This window comes from Seriola aureovittata, chromosome 1 (genome assembly GCF_021018895.1).
Source record: "Seriola aureovittata isolate HTS-2021-v1 ecotype China chromosome 1, ASM2101889v1, whole genome shotgun sequence".
NCBI classification, from domain to species: Eukaryota; Metazoa; Chordata; class Actinopteri; order Carangiformes; family Carangidae; genus Seriola; species Seriola aureovittata.
In genome coordinates, this window is record NC_079364.1 from 739,005 (window position 1) to 761,400 (window position 22,396).

Consider the following 22,396-nt stretch of genomic DNA (forward strand, 5'->3'; position numbering starts at 1 on the left):
TGTAAAGAGACATATTGAAAGGAAGCACACAGGCAAACATAAGGACATAGCAGCAGCTTCCCACCTTCAGAGTGAGTGTATAGATCCTGAGAACAGAGTGTACGCAGTCCACAAATCCTCCCACGGCGCCAGCTCTCCTCTGCATGTACAAATAAAGTGTGGGGGGAGAATCAACATGTTTCCTGTGAATCCTCAGAGTGCCACGTTAACATGGAGTCGGCACAGAGGACTGGATTGGAAGCAGATCAATGCATACACCTCAAATCCATAACTTCCTGCACATCATATGCCTCCTCTCCTGAACTGCAGGAACAAACACTTACTGAGATGGCTGGCAGCGAGTGGTTTGGAGAGGATAAAAAGAAGATCTGCCTCGATCGGCAAAAGCTACAAAGACAATCATGCACCTCTGTCGCTGCAGTCCAGCACTGGAGCCCCTCAGTCAAAGAAATACATATCCACATACGAGCCCACACTTTCTTCCAACAGTAAAGTGGGAAGAGTCATGATGTCGTATAACACAAAAAAGAACTTGTGGCACTGTCCTTGTGCAAGGACAAACTTCAGACTCACCATGAACTGTTCAGGGAAGGCGGGAGTACAATAACTTCCACAGGGGACGACGGCAGTCACGATGAGGCTGATCTGGGTGATGTTCCATATGCACCAGAAGATGACCATAGGATGAAAGCCATGGTCCAGTATATTCTCAAGTATAAAAGGTTACGCCAGAACATCTACGGTTTCCATCTGTTGGAAAACAATACCCAAGACACCTCGTCCCAGAGGAGAGGATGTGCCAGCACGGCCCAGGAGAGGTGGCGCTGAGTGACCCGGTCCTCATCACACATCAGGCCAAAATCCTCACCACTCTCCGTATTGTTCAAGGTAGGTACTACAAGTTGATCTGTTGGTGTCTTATTACAATCTCCTATGTTGTGAACTGTGCTGTGATTCTGGTTGAACCTTGGGATTTCCAGATGTCTCCACCTACTGTAAATCCTGCCATCAATGTGGAACCCGGTACCGGTACCAGGAGCGGAGAGACGGTCTGCACAACTTCAGTGACCAGATACTTCTTGATCTCCCGTTATGTGTAACCATAAGGAACATGCTAAAGGTAACTTTTAACTGAATTGAAGTAAAATATGTGAATGGATCATTTTAATTATTTTTAAAGTACATTACATTTGTAGATCACAGCACATTTGGTGGTTGTGCGTCCACGCCGGCGACAGTCAGCCGGTTGTTTTCAGGTTGTCTGTACGTTCGTAAGTACGTCCGTTCCCATTCTCCTGGACACGATATCCCAGTAACGCCTTGATGGAAATTCTCCAAATTTGGCACAAACATTCACTTGGACTCATGGATGAACTGATTAGACTTTCAAAGGTCAAAGGTCAAGGTCAGTGTGACCTCACTAAACACCTGTTAGCCATTACTCAAGACTTCCCACAGCAATGATGACAAAATTTCACACAAATGGTGAATATTTTATTTGACTCTGGATAAACAGGGATGTGATTGGGTGGAGGCATAAAACCACAAGGTGGTAATTGTGGTTTCTTATGTTTCTCCCTTAGGTCCATGCTGCAGTGAGCAGAGTGGTGGAGTATTTGGAGATGACCACAGGTGAACAGTTCCCCTCAGCTGATACAGTCCTCCATGCATATCTTCACTTCAAAGCTCTGACAGACCATGATCACCAGTTTTCCGGTGTGTCAATGGAAAGCATCGCTCGAGGATTTGTAACAATAATGCAAGACCAGATTAATTAGCGATTATTAAAATGGTACACCTTTTGAGTAACTGCACACCTGTGTGATGAACGAACTAATGAAATAATACATAGAGATAGATCTTACTGCAGATAGATTGTCCAAGGAAATGAGTCTGCAGAGACCAGTGTGTTTAACAGGCTAAACATATGAAAATAGCTTCTCCTTCTTTTTAAACTATTTCAGAAGTTTAACTGTAAAATACTCATGTTAATATGTTATTCACCAATAAAAATGATGATGATTGATTTTTTTTTTACCTGTCAGTGTTTATTTACAGATGTTTGCAGTTTTCTGTGTAAACATTAACTTTATATCTGGGGAGAGCTTGTGTCTTTTAGTACCAAAACAACAGTTCATCTATTTTATTCATGTGATAAACATTTGTTACTTTAGATTAATGAAGATATTCAAATAAATCCTCAGTAAATCAAATGTTGGATGAGCACATTACTTTACTGCAGGCTGCTTATTGCAGTACTTTATTGTTGTAGCTACTTTTACCTTCTTTATGCTGCTGTAGTTTAAAGTTTCTCTCCAGACATGTTTTAAACTGTAAAATCCTCTGCTATGATTCATATTTAGTTTAACATTTTTTGACACATAAACTGGGTCTGAAGCATATCTACTTACTCAGGCCTTGAGCCCCGCCCACCCCCTGCTTGCTCCAGGTGGACAGGTGAAAGAGTAGAGAGCATCAAGATGGTTAGAGGAGGAAACATCAGAGACTCAGCCACATGTTTGAGCCTCAGTCAGACCCAGACTCAGACCCAGAGCCAGAGACCAGCAGACGGATCAGAACCGTTAGCGTAGTTAGTATCTTTTATTTGATTATGTTGTTTGTTAGCTTGTAACTGGCAGTTACTGACACAGTGTTAGCGGTTGTGCTAATACTAACTCTCTCTCTGTACTGACAAGGTTTCAGGTTTATTTAGCCCCGCCCCCCGTCCCCACAAGTTGACAGGATTGGTTCCTGAGGTTTGAGAGGTATGAAACCCTGACTGTCTTGTCATTGGTTCACTGCAGTTCAAGGTGGAAACACTCATGGTGTTGATGATTATTTCCCTCAACATATGTCTTTTATTATACAAAAACATGAGGACATTAACAAGTTTAAACATTTGATTTTAATCTTAAGGTCTTTTCATCCTAAAGAATCTGTCATTTAAAAACTTGTATGTTTTGTGTTTAAATTCTTAATCTGAAAAGTAACTAGTAACTGTCAGGTAAATGTAATGGAGTGAAAAAAAAGTGCGTATATACATATATATATACACATATATATATATATATGTATATATGTATATATATATATATATATATATATACATATATACATATATATAAATATAAAAGGCAGGACCTATTTATCTTGTTGAGATCCTGTAGCACAAGCTACCAGACAGTAGCACAACAGAACTACTTGTCAATCGTTGTTAATAAAGTTGTGTTTGACGGCAGCGGAAGTAAACGGCCGGTTGCTGGGGAGTTCAGTTGCTAAGCTGCAGCCGAGGAGCAACCGGACTGTCAACAAGTTGTCCTCAGCGGCTGAGACGGATTATCTGCGCACTGTTTAACGTTTAAACATTCACCTCTCCGTTCAGATGGTTAACTGCGGTGGACGGACGGAGGTAAACTGACGGTAACGGCTCAGATAACGGCTAGCTTTAATTAGCTCACAGTGCTAACTGACTTTAATGTTGGTCAGCTAACGTCACCGTTTACCGGAGATTAAACCAAATAAACAGACCGGAGCGTCCCGGCTGCTCTTCAGACTTTTAATCTGACCTATTGTGTGAACTGTCGTGTGGTTAATTACCTGCGTGGCTTTCCAAATGGTATCTTAGCATTAAGCTAGCTGCCTTATAAAGAGCTGCTTCACTGCTTTTGTGACTCGTTTCAGAGTTTCAGCTGTTTCACCACCGACAACGTCTCAATCATATTTAATGTCTTTTTTTTTTTTTTGTCTTATTGGTTTTGTTAAAATTCAAAGTATTCAGACAGATTTCAGTCTCAGTGGCCAATTTTTAACACCTGCCTAATACTAAGTCCAGCAGTCCTGCAATAAATCAGGTCATAAAGTTCAGTTTGTGTTTTCCTGTTTCAGACAGGTGTGGATTCACTTGTACCTGGAGGACGTAGTTTGTGCTGCTGTTGAACCGTGTTGTGTTGTAGTGACAGGTGTTTCTAATAATTATTAGTTTATCACTGTAAAAAGGTGATGGACAAAATATCAGAAACACCTCTCAGTATAACACAACACACTTCAACAGCACTAAGTACGACCTCCAGAGTGAGCCTACAGGTGAACCAACACCTGAGACACAATAAATAAATTGCACAGAGAACTAAGTTACAATTAATAATGATAATAATAATAATAATAATAATGATAATAAATAAATAAAAACAGTGTGAGCAATCATGTCTGCATGATGTCAATAAAAAGATACATTGATAAAACTTTATTTATCTTGACATGAACATTTTCAAACTTCAAACTTTTAAATGTGTGTGTGTAACAATCTTACAACAATACTAACACATATATATATATATATATATATATATATATATATATATATATATATATATAATAATGAGAACCCCTCCTAAGATCTGGGGTCTCTGACTGTGGGACCAGGATCCAGGAGGGAACACAGAGGCTGTATCAAAAGAAACAGTAACAGCTGAAGGCATCAGACTGAGGTTGCTGCTGAAAAGTTGCGTTCAATGTGAAACGGATGAAAATATGTTGGAAAAAAAACAAACTCTGTTGACCATCAGTGATTCGCTGACATGGACAGTAAACAGGTGTGTGTCACTGCAGGTGGAGGAGAGTCTACAGAGTAAATAAGAAGCTGATGTCGGTCCTCAGTGATCCGGACTGAATTCATGCATTAACCTCAGAAGTGTCCAGTCATTCAAACGAAGCAGCCAGTCTCCCAGTGTGACCAGTATGGCTGCGGCCAGCACCACCAAGATCTCATGGCGACTGCGTGAGTACAGACTTTATTTTTCCTGTGAAACGTCATCTGTGGTTCAGACTGAAAACTGGAGCTGCTGATGTGACTGACTGACACATACATTAACATCACCTGATTCTTCTGTCAGTGCAGCAACACATTTTTACTCCCATTAAACATTTGAATACTCTCAGAAACTTTAATAAACTTTTTAATTGGTTAATTCAAACATCCATTTTCTGCTGCTTCTCTAGGTTTAGATTGTTTTTCCTGTTTTTATTCTGAGTGTTTGTTGTGTGGGTCTGTCGTGGTAATAAAGTCCATGACCTGTGGGAGGCGCTGCATCAGCAGCAGGTTGTGAAGAAACCAGGACAACCTTAGAGGAAAACCTGGAAGAGAAACGAACTATCTTTTATTAGAACACAGTAACTTCAACGTGTTTACTTCTGTTACACCGAAGAGCTTCTGGTCTCAGACAGGGAGGATTTGACTCTAATCTGCCCTCTACAGGATACACCTTTAATCCTGCAGATCCCCACAAAGAACACAGAACAACATGTGAGCAATAGAGCCACCATCACTGCCTCTTGTTGCCGAGTTGCTGATATCCAGTTGATAAACTTTCTCAGTCAGTGCAGCTCTGTAGAGACGCTGCTGCAGCAGCTCCAGCTTCTTCTCCAGCAGGTCAGAACTAAATGTCCCTCCTGTGTTGCTGTACAGAGGAGTTCGAGGCTCACTCCAGCAGCGTTTCCTGTTTGGCTCTGGGGAAAAGCTCCGGCCGCCTGCTGGCCACAGGAGGAGAAGACTGCAGGGTGAACATCTGGGCTGTGAGCAAGGCCAACTGCATCATGGTGAGACCTCCTCACCTGCAGACCTCTGATCTGAACCACATCTGTCATGTCCAGCAAAGTGAAAGGTTCACATTAGCTGTTAAATGAACTGTAACCTGACTGTGTGTGTGTGTGTGTGTGTGTGTGTGTGTGTGTGTGTGTGTGTGTGTGTGTGTTGTGTGTGTGTGTGTGTGTGTGTGTGCGTGGTCTGTCTGTCAGAGTCTGACTGGTCACAAGAACCCAGTAGAGTGTGTCCAGTTCAACATGTCGGAGGAGCAGGTTGTCGCTGGTTCACAGTCTGGATCGATACGAGTTTGGGACCTGGAGGCCGCCAAGAGTGAGACCCACTTTGTTCTCTTTGTGTCTGTCTGTGTGTGTGTGTGTGTGTGTGTGTGTGTGTGTGTATAAACAGAGACCTGAACACCTGCACAGTCCAGGTGAGTCTGTCAGTTTATCTGCTGCTTCCTCTTCTCCAGTTTTAAGGACTCTGATGGGACACAAAGCCAACATCACCAGTCTGGGCTTCCATCCGTTTGGAGACTTCCTGGCCTCCAGTTCCCTGGACACAAACATCAAGGTGTGTGTGTGTCTGTGTGTGTGTGTGTGTGTTTGTGTGTGTGTTTGTAAAACGTGTTTGAGAATGTGTGTTTGTGTTCATAATCTGCATTAATGGATTTTTTCTTTTTCTTTTTGTCTCATGTGAACAATGTGAATCTGGTCCAACTCTGTCAGCTGTGGGACGTGCGGAGGAAAGGATATGTGTTCAGGTATAAGGTAAGAAATGTGTGTGTGTGTGTGTGTGTGTGTGTGTGTGTGTGTGTGTGTGTGGGATCTGGAAGCTGGCTCTTCTGTAAACCACATTTTAAAATGAATAATGTTGAAGAGTGTTTCCTCTGAAATTCTTCACCGCAATTCTTTGTGGTTCAAGTAGTTGAATGACAGAAATCTCAGCTTCCAGAATCTAAAATGAGAACTCAGGTCTTTCATATCAGATGTCAACACATGATTTACCACAAGAGAGATGAAGTTGAGTTTGTGTTTCAGGGTCACACCCAGGCGGTGAGGAGTCTGGCCTTCAGTCCAGATGGGAAGTGGTTGGCTTCAGCGAGTGACGACTGCACCGTCAAGGTACAAACTGACACTAACGTTCATCTGCTGTTGATGCAGCAAAAAAAATCAAACCTCCAAGTATCAAAAACTAATGATCTGATAATTATGGCTGTTTCCATCATTAGTGTCTCTGTCTCTTGTCTCTCAGCTGTGGGACCTGACTCAGGGGAAGACCATCACCGAGTTCAGATCTCACACTGCAGCTGTCAACATCGTCCAGTTCCACCCCAACGAGTACCTGCTGGCATCGGGCAGCTGCGACAGGTACGACACGTCCACCTGAACTGGACAGAGTCTGTCACTGATTCACATCTGCAGACAGATGTTAGCTGCTGTTCAGACTGAACACAGTTCACACAACTGTGGTCTCCACCCAGTTTACTATTCCTGTTGATCCAGGTGACACACCTCCATCAAACATGTTCTTTATTGTTTACTGTGAGTCACTGCGACTGTAGGAAGGATGACTCAGTGTTTCCACTGAGCTGATCGGTTAGTGAGCTCTATTCATACTGATTTGATTTCAAAATGATTGATCAGTTATTGATTCTTTGCTCTAAATGTTTCCTGTCGACTCTCAGTGTCTTTTGAAAATCAGCGTCATGACAGGACAGATTCTCATATATGATGTAAAGTTTTCTTCTCCTTGTCGACTCTGTTTCATCATGATGTGTAAGTCAGATGTTGTGTGTGTGTGTGTGTGTGTGTGTGTGTGTGTGACACTGACCCCTGCTGAACAGTGTGTTGACGTGTTTGTGTGTCTGTTTTCTTCAGGACCATCAAACTGTGGGATCTGGAGAAATTCACGATGATCGGCTCGTTGGAGGGAGACACGACTCCGGTCAGGTGAGTGTAGCAGGTCAGACAGCGTGCTGCTGGAGTGTGACCTCTGACCTCTGACCTCTGACTTGTGGTTTCAGGTGTATATTTTTCAGTCCGGACGGCAGCTGTGTGTACAGCGGGGCCACAGACTCTCTGCGGGTCTTTGGCTGGGAGCCCGACCGCTGCTTCGACGTGGTGCCGGTGGGCTGGGGGAAAGTCTCTGACCTGGCAGTCTGCAACCAGCAGCTGGTGTGTAGCTCCGCCCACAGGAAGTCTCACCTTTTTCAGCCTGAATTCCAGACATTATATCAGGTCTCTCTTCTTCTTGTTCTTCTCCTCTACCGTCAGATCGGCGTGTCTCACCAGCTCTCCAGCGTCTCGTCCTACGTCGTCGACCTGAAGCGGGTGAAGAAGAGCGGCGGCTCCGTGATCCAGGGAATCATCCAGGACAACCAGCCGCTCTCAGAGCCCAAGGATCCTAAAGGAGTCGCACTGAGGAGGAACTACGAGAGACCCACAACCACCTGCAGCTCACAGAGGTACGACACATCCAACCACCTGCAGGAGTCTAACACAGAAACTACAGTTGACTAGTATGATTTTATTTTTAATACCAATCTTGTGAAGGGCTCTGAAACTCAGATATTTAATTTATGGATCCTCATCAGTTTCATCAGGACAAAAGTTAAACCACGACTTTTAATTTGTTACCAGTATCAAAAAGTTACACCTCCAGATAAGAGCTGAAGATTTATTATTAACATCAAATACGTTTTCCTTGATTCCTGCTCTGTCACTCCGCATGTTGTGATGTCATCAGGGTGAAGCAGAGGTCAGACGCTGATAGGCGGAGCCCCGAAGGTGAGAGGCGGAGCCCCAGTGAGGATGAGGCAGATGAGAAACTGTCGTCAGCTGAGATCCACAACGCTGAAGACTACAAGGAGATCTTTCAACCCAAGAACGCCATCTGTAGGTCACCTACACCTGTTCACGCCTGCTCGCACCTGTTCACACCTGTTCACACCTGATTTGCACCTGTTCGCACCTGCTCACACCTGTTCTGTTAAAAAGTTTGAGTTAATAGATTAAAAGCATCATCAGTGACTCATTTCTTTCTTGCAGCTCGAACTCCTCCCAAGATCTCCGAGCCTTTCCCTGCTCCTCCAGAAGACGGTGAGTCCCTCATCTTCATCTTCATCTTCATCACTCTGGTCACAGACATTACTGTTACAGCTGCAGCTTCTCTGTCTGAAATCTTTCCTGTTCAACTGTTTTTAACTCCTGTTGTTTACTGTTGGACTAATTGTTTGCTCGTCCTCTCAGAGACCATATTAGCGATCAGCCATCAGCTGAAGGACATGATTTCTCCGTTTCCTGACAAGCAGCAGGTCAGTGAAGGCAGCAGCCCCAGTCATGTGACCGAACATGTTCAGTGTTCATTGTTCATATAAAGTTTTGTTGTTTTGAAGGCTCCTCCTCAGGCCTCTTCTACTCCGGTCCAGAGGGTGGAGCCTACAGTGGTCTCCTGTGCGAAGCGTCCCGCCCCCTCAGCTGTGGGCCCTTTGTCCTCCGACCCCCCCACATTCCGCCCCCCTCCCCCCCAGCCCCCCGTCACCACGGCCAAGTCTAAACCTCAACCTAAAATCATCCTGAGCACCAGGAACGAGCCCATCGGACTGAATGTGGCCGACTTCCTGCCTGTGAGTCTCAAACGCGCCTGAACAGATCCGAACCTCACACACATGATGACACCTGACACCTGACACCTGACACCTGACACCTGACACCACATTTCTTTTGAGTCGACTTCAGATTTGATCATAGAGAAGTTTATAAACCTCCAGAAAAACTTCCTGTTTAAACATATAAAACAATATACATGTAAAACTTCAGACTTTTGGTCGGTTTGTTGTTGCTAAGTAATAAGTAAGTATCTTTTATCTGTCATTATTGAATTTTCCTTGTTCCATAACAAAAAGTATCTTAACACATGATTTGAATCATCGCTACTCATCATTCAACATTAAAACAGATTCACTTCAGTTTCAGAGAGAAAATATTCATCCCAGAGAGTTTGAATCTTTACTTTAAAAATGATTTAAACAATCATCACAATTAATCAACTATCAGAATTAATTTGATGGCAGTTGACTAATTAATTAACTAATAGATAAATGAGAGAATATAAACGTGCTGTGATTATTGTGATTATTGTGTTATTTGAAGTGATTATTTTAACTGTTATCAATACAAACTAACACTGATAGAAATGATTCTGTGATTGACTGGAATGACTCAGTCCTGAGTTTCCTCCTGTGAGAAACAAGTTCACAAACTTTTACCTCTGAAAATAAACACCAGTAACTTCTCACCTGTCAGGTGATTTCAATAAAACACATTATTATTTTATTATCTACGTTTTCTAATGTGTCAGAGATCAAACTAAATCTTTCTCCTGGTCTTTTGTTCCTCAGTCTTCCCCCAACAACAGACCTGGAGCTCTGAGCGACGAGGAGGCGCTGTCTCAGATCAAGAAGGGTCACGACACCATGTGTGTGATGCTGAGCAGCCGACACAAGAACCTGGAGACGGTCCGAGCCGTGTGGGCCAGAGAGGACATCAAGGTGAGCCGGGTCTCATCAGGTTCTCGTCAGGGTCTCGTCAGGGTCTCGTCAGGGTCTTGTCAGGTTCTCATCAGAGTCTCATCGGGGTCTCATCAGGTTTCTCATCAGGTTCTCATCAGGTTTCTCATCAGAGTCTCGTCAGGTTCTCGTCAGGGTCTCGTCAGGGTCTCATCAGAGTCTCATCGGGGTCTCGTCGGGGTCTCGTCAGGTTTCTCATCAGGGTCTCATCAGAGTCTCATCGGGGTCTCATCAGGGTCTCGTCAGGTTCTCATCAGGTTTCTCATCAGAGTCTCGTTGGGGTCTCGTCGGGGTCTCGTCTGGGTCTCGTCAGAGTCTCGTCGGGGTCTCATCAGGATCTCATCAGGGTCTCATCAGGGTCTCATCGGGGTCTCATCAGGGTCTCATCAGGGTCTCGTCAGGGTCTCATCAGAGTCTCATCAGGGTCTCGTCAGGTTCTCATCAGAGTCTCATCAGGGTCTCGTCAGGGTCTCATCAGAGTCTCATCAGGGTCTCGTCAGGGTCTCATCAGGGTCTCATCAGGTTCTCATCAGGTTCTCGTCAGGGTCTCATCAGAGTCTCATCGGGGTCTCATCAGGTTTCTCATCAGGTTCTCATCAGGTTTCTCATCAGAGTCTCGTCGGGGTCTCGTCGGGGTCTCGTCTGGGTCTCGTCGGGGTCTCGTCGGAGTCTCGTCGGGGTCTCGTCGGGGTCTCGTCAGAGTCTCGTCGGGGTCTCGTCGGGGTCTCGTCGGGGTCTCGTCGGGGTCTCGTCGGGGTCTCGTCTGGGTCTCGTCGGGGTCTCGTCGGGGTCTCGTCTGGGTCTCGTCGGGGTCTCGTCGGGGTCTCGTCGGGGTCTCGTCGGGGTCTCGTCGGGGTCTCGTCTGGGTCTCGTCGGGGTCTCGTCTGGGTCTCGTCGGGGTCTCGTCGGGGTCTCGTCGGGGTCTAGTCTGGGTCTCGTCGGGGTCTCGTCTGGGTCTCGTCGGGGTCTCGTCTGGGTCTCGTCTGGGTCTCGTCTGGGTCTCGTCGGGGTCTCGTCGGGGTCTCGTCTGGGTCTCGTCTGGGTCTCGTCGGGGTCTCGTCGGAGTCTCGTCGGGGTCTCGTCGGGGTCTCGTCTGGGTCTCGTCAGAGTCTCGTCAGGGTCTCATCAGGATCTCATCAGGGTCTCATCAGGGTCTCATCGGGGTCTCAGCAGGGTCTCGTCAGAGTCTCGTCGGGGTCTCATCAGGGTCTCGTCTGGGTCTCGTCTGGGTCTTATCAGGGTCTCATCAGGGTCTCATCGGGGTCTCAGCAGGGTCTCGTCAGAGTCTCGTCGGGGTCTCATCAGGGTCTCGTCAGGGTCTCGTCTGGGTCTCGTCGGGGTCTCGTCGGGGTCTCGTCGGGGTCTCATCGGGGTCTCAGCAGGGTCTCGTCAGAGTCTCGTCGGGGTCTCATCGGGGTCTCAGCAGGGTCTCAGCAGGGTCTCGTCAGAGTCTCGTCGGGGTCTCATCGGGGTCTCAGCAGGGTCTCGTCAGAGTCTCGTCGGGGTCTCATCGGGGTCTCAGCAGGGTCTCGTTGGGGTCTCGTCGGGGTCTCATCGGGGTCTCATCGGGGTCTCAGCAGGGTCTCGTCAGAGTCTCGTCGGGGTCTCATCGGGGTCTCAGCAGGGTCTCGTTGGGGTCTCGTCGGGGTCTCATCGGGGTCTCATCGGGGTCTCAGCAGGGTCTCGTCAGAGTCTCGTCGGGGTCTCATTGGGGCCAGAGAGATTTTATTATTAGATTCATAATTCATTCAAACTGAGACAAAGTTTTTATTCATAACGTTAAATATTGAGACTTACAGTATTTGACATGACTGAAAGGTAAAATACTAAAAGAGGAAACTGTTGTGATTTTCCAGTTTTTCTCCTTTGACCCAAAAGCACGATAGAAAAAATCATTCTTATTGATTGATCTGATCAGAGCTCTGTGATCAGATTTTTATTTTCTTCATTCAGAAGCTTTCAACCACCTCTCATGGACTTCCTGTCCACTTCCTGTCTGGTGTCTCTCTGCAGAGCGCTCTGGACACGGCTGTCTCCATGAACGACCTGTCCATTGTAGTGGACATCCTCAACATCATCAACCTGCAGCCGTGAGTCTCTCTCACACACACACACACACACACACACACACACAGTTCAGTTCATCATCGTGTAATTAAAGTGATGAAGACGTATGAGGGACTTCTCGTCACCTGACCTGAAGAAAATTTCATGTGTCATCAGATAAATCTGAAACTGTCCCTGAGCTGTAAAACATCTGGATGAATACGTTCATGTCATGTTTTAAATAAAGTTTAAACAGGAACTAGAACAATAATAACTGACGTCGCTGTTGTTTCAGGTCGCTATGGAAACTGGACCTTTGTACATCGATCCTTCCTCAGATCGACAAACTGCTGCAGAGTAAATATGAGAGGTGAGTGACTGATCTCACCTGAGGCTTTTCTCTTGTTTTAAGGTCTGATGCTGTGACAGTTGATCTGATTATTGATTATTAGTATTATTATTATTACTTGCAGTTTTTTCTTTAATATATCAGAAAAATGCTGGTTTTAATTTCCCAGCACTCAGGTGACATGTTCAGTTTGTTAGTTGGTCTGACTCAATCTATATAAAATATTCAGTTTAGTCACATGACAAAGAAAAGCTGCGAAAACTGGAACCTGGAAATGTGTTTTTCTAACAATCAGTTAATTGATTAATGTCTTACTGGCTAAAGGTAAAGAAAGATCAATGTAAAGAATCTGGATCCTGATCCTGTTAGTGCAGTGACCAGTGGAGACCAGAGGGGGGCGCCCCTGTACTCTGATCTCAGAGAGACACTGATGGTTTTTAGATTAGATTGTAATGATTTACTCTTCTTTTAATGTGTGTGCGTGTGTGTGTGTCTCAGCTACATGCAGACTGGCTGTACGTCTCTGAAGCTCATCATGAAACATTTCTGGATGTTGATCTCAGACACGTTAAAGGCGTCGCCGTGTGTCGGAGTCGACATCACACGAGAGGAGCGGTGAGACACACTTACTTTACTGAACACTTGGTTTTGTGATGAGCTGCTCCAGAAGATAGTGTGTAAAATAAAACATCACTAACTAGTTTTAAACGAGTGAATGTGAAGAGACTTTAATGATGTTTAAATCAGAGGCAAAGAAACATCTACAGAGTTTTAGACGTTGTTTTATTTCAAACTGAACTCATCTGAACCTGGTCACATGTTTCAGTGGTTTGTGTGTATAACCATGGAGACGTGTCAGAGTGAGAGGGACATTAACAGTTAAACAGTCAGGTGCATGTGAACACTGATCGTCCTCCTGTTCACACTTGACATTCACATCTCTCACATGTTTATAACATGTTTCTAAAGGAGGTGATGGACGTCGTTCTGTTTATTTAAAGTTAATGAGGCTTCAGCGTCTGAGACAGATCTCCCACAGTCACTGTGTTCAGACTGTGACTGTAACAGGAAGAGTTCACCACCTGATTCACCTCAGACTGAACAGAACAGATCGAGGACTGTGGATTCACAGATATAAACAGATCTGTTAGCAATAATGATAATAATGAAAATAATAATAAGCTTTATGTATACGGCACCTTTCAAAACACAGTTACAAAGTGGTCTACAAGACGAGATTAAACTGACAACCAACAATAAAAATGAATGATTAAAAAACAGTTGAAGGTTATTCAACATTGGGGAGGGGAGTGTGACAAAGATAAAGTCTAAAATGATGAAATGAATCAATAAGAAACAGCAGGATGACTTAATATAGTAATAGATTTAAATGTTAGAATAAGATTCAGACCCCAATGAGCAGTGGTACAGATCTAACAGTTCAATATGAAGCTCATGTAAAGACCAATGAAACATGAATTTACCCTCAGAGGATCAATAGTTTCCACATGGAGAGATAAACTGAACCGGTTCAAACTTGTTTTAACACGTTTACATTTTTTACGTGATGATGACTGAAACACTGAGTTTCAGTTGATTTAACAGAAACTAAACAAACGTATGAAGAGCTGTAACTTTTCCTTCATACTGACCCTGATGATGACGTTTGTCACTGCAGACACCAGAAGTGCAGAGCGTGCTGTAAGCAGCTGAAGAACCTCAGCAACATCGTGAAGAACAAGGCGGCGCAGGTCGGTCGCCACGGCAGCGCCTTCAAAGAGCTGCAGCTGCTCATGGCTCCGCTCGACGACTCGCTCTGAGGACGGATCAGCTGATCTGACGCAGACACTACACACGCACATACACCTGCAGACGCCTCAGTCACACAGAGTGTTAATGAAAGTGTTATTTAAAGATGGCCGCCTTCCTCAGATCGACACTTGCAGGAAAATCTTTGTCTTCCTCAGAATCAGAGGAGGGACATCAGCTGTCAATCAACATGCTCACTGACACAGACTGAAATAAAACAGCGAGCAGCTTCATCTCTGCTGTTGAAGACACTTCTTTAAAGTTCAACAGCTGCACGGCTCAGAGACAAAGACAGAGACAAACAGACTTGAGTGAATTATCTCAGTGAAACGGAGACGACAGCGTCTGAGGTTCAGCTGTAGAAAATGTTTTCCCTCCCTCACAGACTTAAACAGGCTCTGCTCAAGTCAAAGGAGCCGATCGTTACCACTCTCATGTCTGTGTTCAATCTGAAGCTGGAGTCAGGTGGTTAGCTTAGTTTAGTACAAAGACTGGAAACCACTAGCCTAGCTCTGTCCAAAGGTAACTAAACTAGCTGTTTCCAGTCTCTATGCTAAGCTAAGCTAATCGACTGCAGCTTTGTATTCAGCGTCCAGACATGAGAGTGGTACGGTGGCCCTGAGAGCTCAACACGTTGCAACTTAAGAAAACACATACAGAGACACAAACGCTACAAAATCAATGCTTTTAACGTCAAAGGTCACAGTGGGGCATTGAACAACAAGCCAGGTTCATCACTTTTAAGTGTCCCCTGGAAACACTTCCTGGTGTGCTGTATTTGCAGCTCATGTGTTGTCAAGTCGATGAAGATGTTTTCTGTATTTGCAGTGTGTTTGTGTCTTTGCATGTGTTTTTTTAAGTTGCAGTGCGTTGAGCTTTCAGGGCCACCGTACGAAACAGTTTGACTGGCTCTGTCCAAAGGTAACAAAACTAGCTGTTTCCAGTCTTTATGCTGAGCCAAGCTAATCAGATTTAGCTTCATATTTAGCATCTAGACGTGAGAGTGGGATCAGTCTTCTCATTTAACTCTACAAGAAGCAGATGAGTGTATTTCCTGAAACATGGAACTACTTCTTTAAGGTTGACTGAGCTCAAACAACTGCAGAGAGACAGAGGACCAATCAGAGCAGAGCTTTACAATCAGACATGTTGAGAGGCGATGGCCTTGTTTTGTGCCTGTGTACCTGAGGAGGAGCTCAGGTTGTTGTTGATTCCTTTGATTGACTTTAATAATCGTTCATAATGAACACCTGAGGTCAGGTGATCAGACACCTGAGGACACAACACATACAAATAGTTCAGATGATCGACACGTTTAGTCCTTCACAGACACTGAAGAAGTCTCTGAGATGATCCAGTGTTTTCACTCTTTTTCTACTTAGAACCACAATTTTAAATGTACTGTTCATATTGGTTATTTAAATAAAGATTAACTGAACTGTCCAGCTGTTTAATTATTCTTCTACGTCCAACACAAACTATGTTTACACTTCAGCTTCACTTCCTGGTCCCCTTGCAGATGACTTTAATTATAAGACACAAGTTTATAAAATGTGACACATCGGAAATTAAGTTCTTAAAAAAAACTTTTTCTGATTTTACAGCCTGCTTGTTTTGACTGTTTTTATTTTATTCTATTTCATTTTTTTCATTTTGATTATGATTGTTCTCCTATTTAAAAAAAAAAAAAAAAAAAAAAAAAAACCCTTAAAAATGTCATAGTATAGTAAGTCAAATAATGTCAAATAAATCTCATTCTATATTACTGCAAAAAATATCATAGTATAGTAAGGCATAAAATGTCATAAAAAGTCGGTATTGTTGGGAATGAAAAGGCATAAAAACCCATAAAAAGTGTGAGTATATTAAGGCTTAAAGAGTCAATTCATACTAAGACATGAAATATCATAAAAAAGTCGTAATATAGTAGAGCATGATAAGTCATAGTCAAAGTATTGTAAGGTACAAAACGTCATACTATAATAGGGCATAAAAAGTCATAATAACGTCAATGTATAATAGGGTATAATAACTCGTGAATAGTCATAGTAAAGTAAGGCTTAAAAAGTAAAAAAAACATAGTATGGTATGGCATATGCTCATAAAGAGTCATGGTATAGTAAGTTATACAAATTCATACTATAGGAATAAAATTCATAAAAAAATCAGCATAGTAAAAAAGTCATACCATAAGGCATAATTAGTAATATTAAACTAAGGCATGAAAGGTCAAAAAACACTTCTTAGTATAGTAAGGCATAATAAGTATTGAAAAGTCATTCTATAGTTAGGAATAAAAGGTCATGAAAAGGTGATAGTGTAGTAATTAAAATGTCATAGAATAGTAAGACATAAAAAGTCATACTATAGTAAGGCATAAGAAGTCATAGTACAGTAAGGCATAAAAAGCAATGGTATAGTATGACATAAAAAGTCATAGCATAGTAAGTCATAAAAAGTCATACTATAGTAAGCATTAAAAAGTCACACTATGGTAAGGAATAAAAAGTCATAGTATAGTTAGGAACAAAAAGTAATAAAGAAGTCATAGTATAGTGTGACATAAAAAGTAATAGAATAGTTAGGAAAAAAAAGTCAAAACGACATAGTATAGTAAGGCATAAAAAGTCATAAAAACGTCATAGTATAGTAAGGCATGAAAAGTCATAGTATAATAAGTCAAAAAAAGTTATATAAAAGTCATAGTATAGTAAGGCATAAAAAGTCATAGTATAGTTAGGAACAAGAAGTTGTAAAGAAGTAATAGTATAGTATGTCATAAAAATTCATAGTACATTTAGGGACAAAAAGTCATAAAAGGTCATAGCATAGTGATGCATAAAAACTAATAGTATAGTTAGGAACAAAAAGAATTAAAGTCATAGTATAGTTAGGAATAAAAAGTCATAGTATAGTTAGGAACAAAAAGTTATAAAGAAGTAATAGTATAGTAAGTCATAAAAAGTTTATTGTATAGTAAGTCATAAAAAGTAAGATTATAGTAAGGCATAAAAAGTAATAGTATAGTAAGCCATAAAAAGTCATAATATAGGAAGTCATAAAAAGTCATAGAATAGTTAGGAACAAAAGGTTATAAAGAAGTAATAGTATAGTAAGTCATAAAAAGTCATAATATAGGAAGTCATAAAAAGTCATAGTATAGTTAGGAACAAAAGGTTATAAAGAAGTCAAAGTATAGCAAGACATAAAAAGTCATAGTATAGTAAGGCATAAAAAGTCATAAAAACAACATAGTATAGTAAGGCATAAAAAGTCATAAAAACGACATAGTATAGTAAAGCATGAAAAGTCATAGGATAATAAGGCATAAAAAGTCATAAAAACGTCATAGTATAGTAAGGCATAAAAAGTCATGAAAACGTTATAATATAGTAAGGCATAAAAAGTCATAGTATAATAAGGCATAACAAGTCATAAAAATGTCATAATATAGTAAGACACGAAAAGTCATAGTATAATAAGTGAAAAAAAGTTATATAAAAGTCATATTATAGTAAGGCATAAAAAGTCATAAAAATGTCATAGTATAGTAAGGCATGAAAAGTCACAGTATAATAAGTGAAGAAAAGTTATATAAAAGTCATATTATAGTAAGGCATAAAAAGTCATAAAAATGTCATAGTATAGTAAGGCATAAAAAGTCACAAAAAAGTCATAATATAGTAAGACACGAAAAGTCATAGTATAGTAAGGCATAAAAAGTCATAAAAATGTCATAGTATAGTAAGGCATAAAAAGTCACAAAAAAGTCATAATATAGTAAGACACGAAAAGTCATAGTATAGTAAGGCATAAAAAGTCATAGTACAGCAAGGCGTAAAAAGTCATAAAAACGACATATTATATTAAGGCATAAAAAGTCATAAAAACGACATATTATATTAAGGCATAAAAAGTCACAAAAAAGTCATAATATAGTAAGGCATGAAAAGTCACAGTATAATAAGGTATAAAAAGTCATAATAAAAGAAAAAGTGTAGTCAGGCATAAAAAGTCATAAAAACGACATAGTATAGTAATGCATAAAAAGTCATAGTATAGTAAGGCATAAAAAGTCACAAAAAAGTCATATTATAGTAAGACACGAAAAGTCATAGTACAGCAAGGCATAAAAAGTCACAAAAACGACATAGTATATTAAGGCATAAAAAGTCACAATATAATAAGGCATAAAAAGTCACAAAAACGTCATAGTATAGTAAGGCATGAAAAGTCATAGTATAGCAAGGCGTAAAAAGTCATAAAAACGACATAGTATATTAAGGCATAAAAAGTCACAAAAAAGTCATAATATAGTAAGACACGAAAAGTCATAGTATAGTAAGGCATAAAAAGTCATAAAAACGAAAAAGTGTAGTCAGGCATAAAAAGTCATAAAAATGACATAGTATAGTAAGGCATAAAAAGTCATAAAAACGACATTGTATACTAAGGCTTAAAAAGTCACAAAAAAGTCATAATATAGTAAGGTATAAAAAGTCACAGTATAATAAGGCATAAAAAGTCATAAAAATGACATAGTATAGTAAGGCATGAAAAGTCATAGTATAGCAAGGCGTAAAAAGTCATAAAAACGACATAGTATAGCAAGGCATAAAAAGTCATAAAAATGTCATAGTATAGTAAGGCATGAAAAGTCATAGTACAGCAAGGCGTAAAAAGTCATAAAAACGACATAGTATATTAAGGCATAAAAAGTCACAAAAAAGTCATAATATAGTAAGGCATGAAAAGTCACAGTATAATAAGGCATAAAAAGTCACAAAAAACTCATAATATAGTATGACACGAAAGTCATAGTACAGCAAGGCATAAAAAGTCATGAAAACGAAAAAGTGTAGTCAGGAATAAAAAGTCATAAAAACAACATAGTATAGTAATGCGTAAAAAGTTATAGTAAGGCATAAAATGTCACAAAAAAGTCATAATATAGTAAGGCATGAAAAGTCATAGTATAGTAAGGCATAAAAAGTCATAAAAACGACATTGTATACTAAGGCTTAAAAAGTCACAAAAAAGTCATAATATAGTAAGGCATAAAAAGTCACAGTATAATAAAGCATAAAAAGTCACAAAAAAGTCATAATATAGTAAGGCATAAAAAGTCATAGTAAAGTAAGGCATAAAAAGTCATAAAAACGACATATTATATTAAGGTATAAAAAGTCACAAAAAAGTCATAATATAGTAAGACACGAAAAGTCATAGTATAGCAAGGCATAAAAAGTCATAAAAACTAAATAGTGTAGTCAAGCATAAAAAGTCATAAAAATGACATAGTATAGTAAGGCATGAAAAGTCATAGTACAGCAAGGCGTAAAAAGTCATAAAATCGAGATAGTATATTAAGGCATAAAAAGTCACAAAAAAGTCATAATATAGTAAGACACGAAACGTCATAGTATAGTAAGGCATACAAAGTCATAAAAACGAAAAAGTGTAGTCAGGCATAAAAAGTCATAAAAACGACATAGTATAGTAAGGCATAAAAAGTCATAGTATAGTAAGGCATAAAAAGTCATAAAAATGAAATAGTGTAGTCAGGCATAAAAAGTCACAAAAAATTCATAATATAGTAAGGCATGAAAAGTCATAGTATAGTAAGGCATAAAAAGTCATAAAAACGACATTGTATACTAAGGCTTAAAAAGTCATTAAAAAGTCATAATATAGTAAAGCATGAAAAGTCACAGTATAATAAGGCATAAAAAGTCATGAAAACGAAAAAGTGTAGTCAGGCATAAAAAGTCATAAAAACGACATTGTATACTAAGGCATGAAAAGTCATAGTATAGTAAGGCATAAAAAGTCATAAAAACGTCATTGTATACTAAGGCATGAAAAGTCATAGTATAGTAAGGCATAAAAAGTCATAAAAACGTCATAGTATAGTAAGGCATGAAAAGTCATAGTACAGCAAGGCGTAAAAAGTCATAAAAACGACATAGTATATTAAGGCATAAAAAGTCACAAAAAAGTCATAATATAGTAAGGCATGAAAAGTCACAGTATAATAAGGCATAAAAAGTCACAAAAAACTCATAATATAGTATGACACGAAAGTCATAGTACATCAAGGCATAAAAAGTCATGAAAACGAAAAAGTGTAGTCAGGAATAAAAAGTCATAAAAACAACATAGTATAGTAATGCGTAAAAAGTTATAGTAAGGCATAAAATGTCACAAAAAAGTCATAATATAGTAAGGCATGAAAAGTCATAGTATAGTAAGGCATAAAAAGTCATAAAAACGACATTGTATACTAAGGCTTAAAAAGTCACAAAAAAGTCATAATATAGTAAGGCATAAAAAGTCACAGTATAATAAGGCATAAAAAGTCACAAAAAAGTCATAATATAGTAAGGCATAAAAAGTCATAGTATAGTAAGGCATAAAAAGTCATAAAAACGACATAGTATATTAAGGCATAAAAAGTCACAAAAAAGTCATAATATAGTAAGACACGAAAAGTCATAGTATAGCAAGGCATAAAAAGTCATAAAAACTAAATAGTGTAGTCAAGCATAAAAAGTCATAAAAATGACATAGTATAGTAAGGCATGAAAAGTCATAGTACAGCAAGGCGTAAAAAGTCATAAAATCGAGATAGTATATTAAGGCATAAAAAGTCACAAAAAAGTCATAATATAGTAAGACACGAAAAGTCATAGTATAGCAAGGCATACAAAGTCATAAAAACGAAAAAGTGTAGTCAGGCATAAAAAGTCATAAAAACGACATAGTATAGTAAGGCATAAAAAGTCATAGTATAGTAAGGAATAAAAAGTCATAAAAATGAAATAGTGTAGTCAGGCATAAAAAGTCACAAAAAATTCATAATATAGTAAGGCATGAAAAGTCATAGTATAGTAAGGCATAAAAAGTCATAAAAACGACATTGTATACTAAGGCTTAAAAAGTCATTAAAAAGTCATAATATAGTAAAGCATGAAAAGTCATAGTATAATAAGGCATAAAAAGTCGTGAAAACGAAAAAGTGTAGTCAGGCATAAAAAGTCATAAAAACGACATTGTATACTAAGGCATAAAAAGTCATAAAAAAGTCATAGTATAGTAAGGCATAAAAAGTCATAAAAACGTCATAATATAGTAAGACACGAAAAGTCATAGTAAAGTAAGGCATAAAAAGTGATAAAAACGAAAAAGTGTAGTCAGGCATAAAAAGTCATAAAAATGACATAGTATAGCAAGGCATAAAAAGTCATAAAAACGTCATAGTATATTAAGGCATAAAAAGTCACAAAAAAGTCATAATATAGTAAGGCATGAAAAGTGACAAAAAAGTCATAATATAGTAAGACACGAAAAGTCATAGTAAAGTAAGGCATAAAAAGTCATAAAAACGAAAAAGTGTAGTCAGGCATAAAAAGTCATAAAAATGACATAGTATAGCAAGGCATAAAAAGTCATAAAAACGTCATAGTATATTAACGCATAAAAAGTCACAAAAAAGTCATAATATAGTAAGGCATGAAAAGTCACAGTATAATAAAGCATAAAAAGTCACAGTACAGCAAGGCATAAAAAGTCATAAAAACGACATAGTATATTAAGGCATAAAAAGTCAAAAAAAAGTCATAATATAGTAAGGCATAAAAAGTCATAAAAACGACATTGTATACTAAGGCATAAAAAGTCATAGTATAGTAAGGCATAAAAAGTCATAAAAATGAAATAGTGTAGTCAGGCATAAAAAGTCACAAAAAAGTCATAATATATTAAGGCATGAAAAGTCATAGTATAGTAAGGCATAAAAAGTCATAAAAACGACATTGTATACTAAGGCTTAAAAAGTCACAAAAAAGTCATAATATAGTAAGGCATAAAAAGTCACAGTATAATAAGGCATAAAAAGTCACAAAAAAGTCATAATATAGTAAGACACGAAAAGTCATAGTATAGTAAGGCATAAAAAGTCATAAAAACGAAAAAGTGTAGTCAGGCATAAAAAGTCATAAAAACGACATAGTATAGTAAGGCATAAAAAGTCATATTATAATAA

General features: G+C 39.6%; 2 protein-coding genes across 3 annotated transcripts in view; one reads left to right on the top strand and one right to left on the bottom strand.

The window, feature by feature from the left end:
• The first annotated feature begins 3,252 nt into the window (after positions 1 to 3,252).
• katnb1 (katanin p80 (WD repeat containing) subunit B 1) lies at positions 3,253 to 15,795 on the top strand. Of its 2 annotated transcripts, none has more exons than XM_056383121.1 (20): positions 3,253 to 3,420; positions 4,609 to 4,777; positions 5,465 to 5,595; positions 5,794 to 5,911; positions 6,051 to 6,151; positions 6,307 to 6,348; positions 6,619 to 6,702; positions 6,833 to 6,948; positions 7,459 to 7,530; positions 7,605 to 7,755; positions 7,855 to 8,045; positions 8,327 to 8,475; positions 8,629 to 8,679; positions 8,830 to 8,894; positions 8,976 to 9,206; positions 9,981 to 10,130; positions 12,162 to 12,238; positions 12,490 to 12,564; positions 13,042 to 13,158; positions 14,222 to 15,795. In XM_056383121.1, the coding sequence occupies exons 2-20, from the start codon at positions 4,738 to 4,740 to the stop codon at positions 14,361 to 14,363; spliced, it is 2,103 nt and encodes a 700-aa protein (XP_056239096.1). In that variant the 5' UTR covers positions 3,253 to 3,420; positions 4,609 to 4,737; the 3' UTR covers positions 14,364 to 15,795. The 2 variants fall into 2 exon arrangements, with proteins under 2 accessions (XP_056239096.1, XP_056239087.1); XM_056383112.1 differs by having other exon boundaries at positions 3,253 to 3,409.
• Positions 15,444 to 22,396, bottom strand: part of kifc3 (kinesin family member C3) — a 32,704-nt gene continuing 25,751 nt past the window's right edge. Inside the window, exons 12-13 of the mRNA XM_056376259.1 lie at positions 15,537 to 15,624; positions 15,444 to 15,451 (exon numbers count right to left, since the gene is read on the bottom strand). Coding sequence (XP_056232234.1) covers positions 15,444 to 15,451; positions 15,537 to 15,624 — 96 coding nt within the window. The remainder of the gene's footprint in view (positions 15,452 to 15,536; positions 15,625 to 22,396) is intronic.

Excerpts from the sequence above, each read along its gene's own strand:
- katnb1 (XM_056383121.1), top strand. The coding sequence starts at position 4,738 with ATGGCTGCGGCCAGCACCACCAAGATCTCATGGCGACTGC. Across the intron at positions 6,703-6,832 it reads GTGACGACTGCACCGTCAAG|CTGTGGGACCTGACTCAGGG; the intron begins GTACAAACTGAC and ends CTTGTCTCTCAG. Across the intron at positions 7,531-7,604 it reads GGAGACACGACTCCGGTCAG|GTGTATATTTTTCAGTCCGG; the intron begins GTGAGTGTAGCA and ends TTGTGGTTTCAG.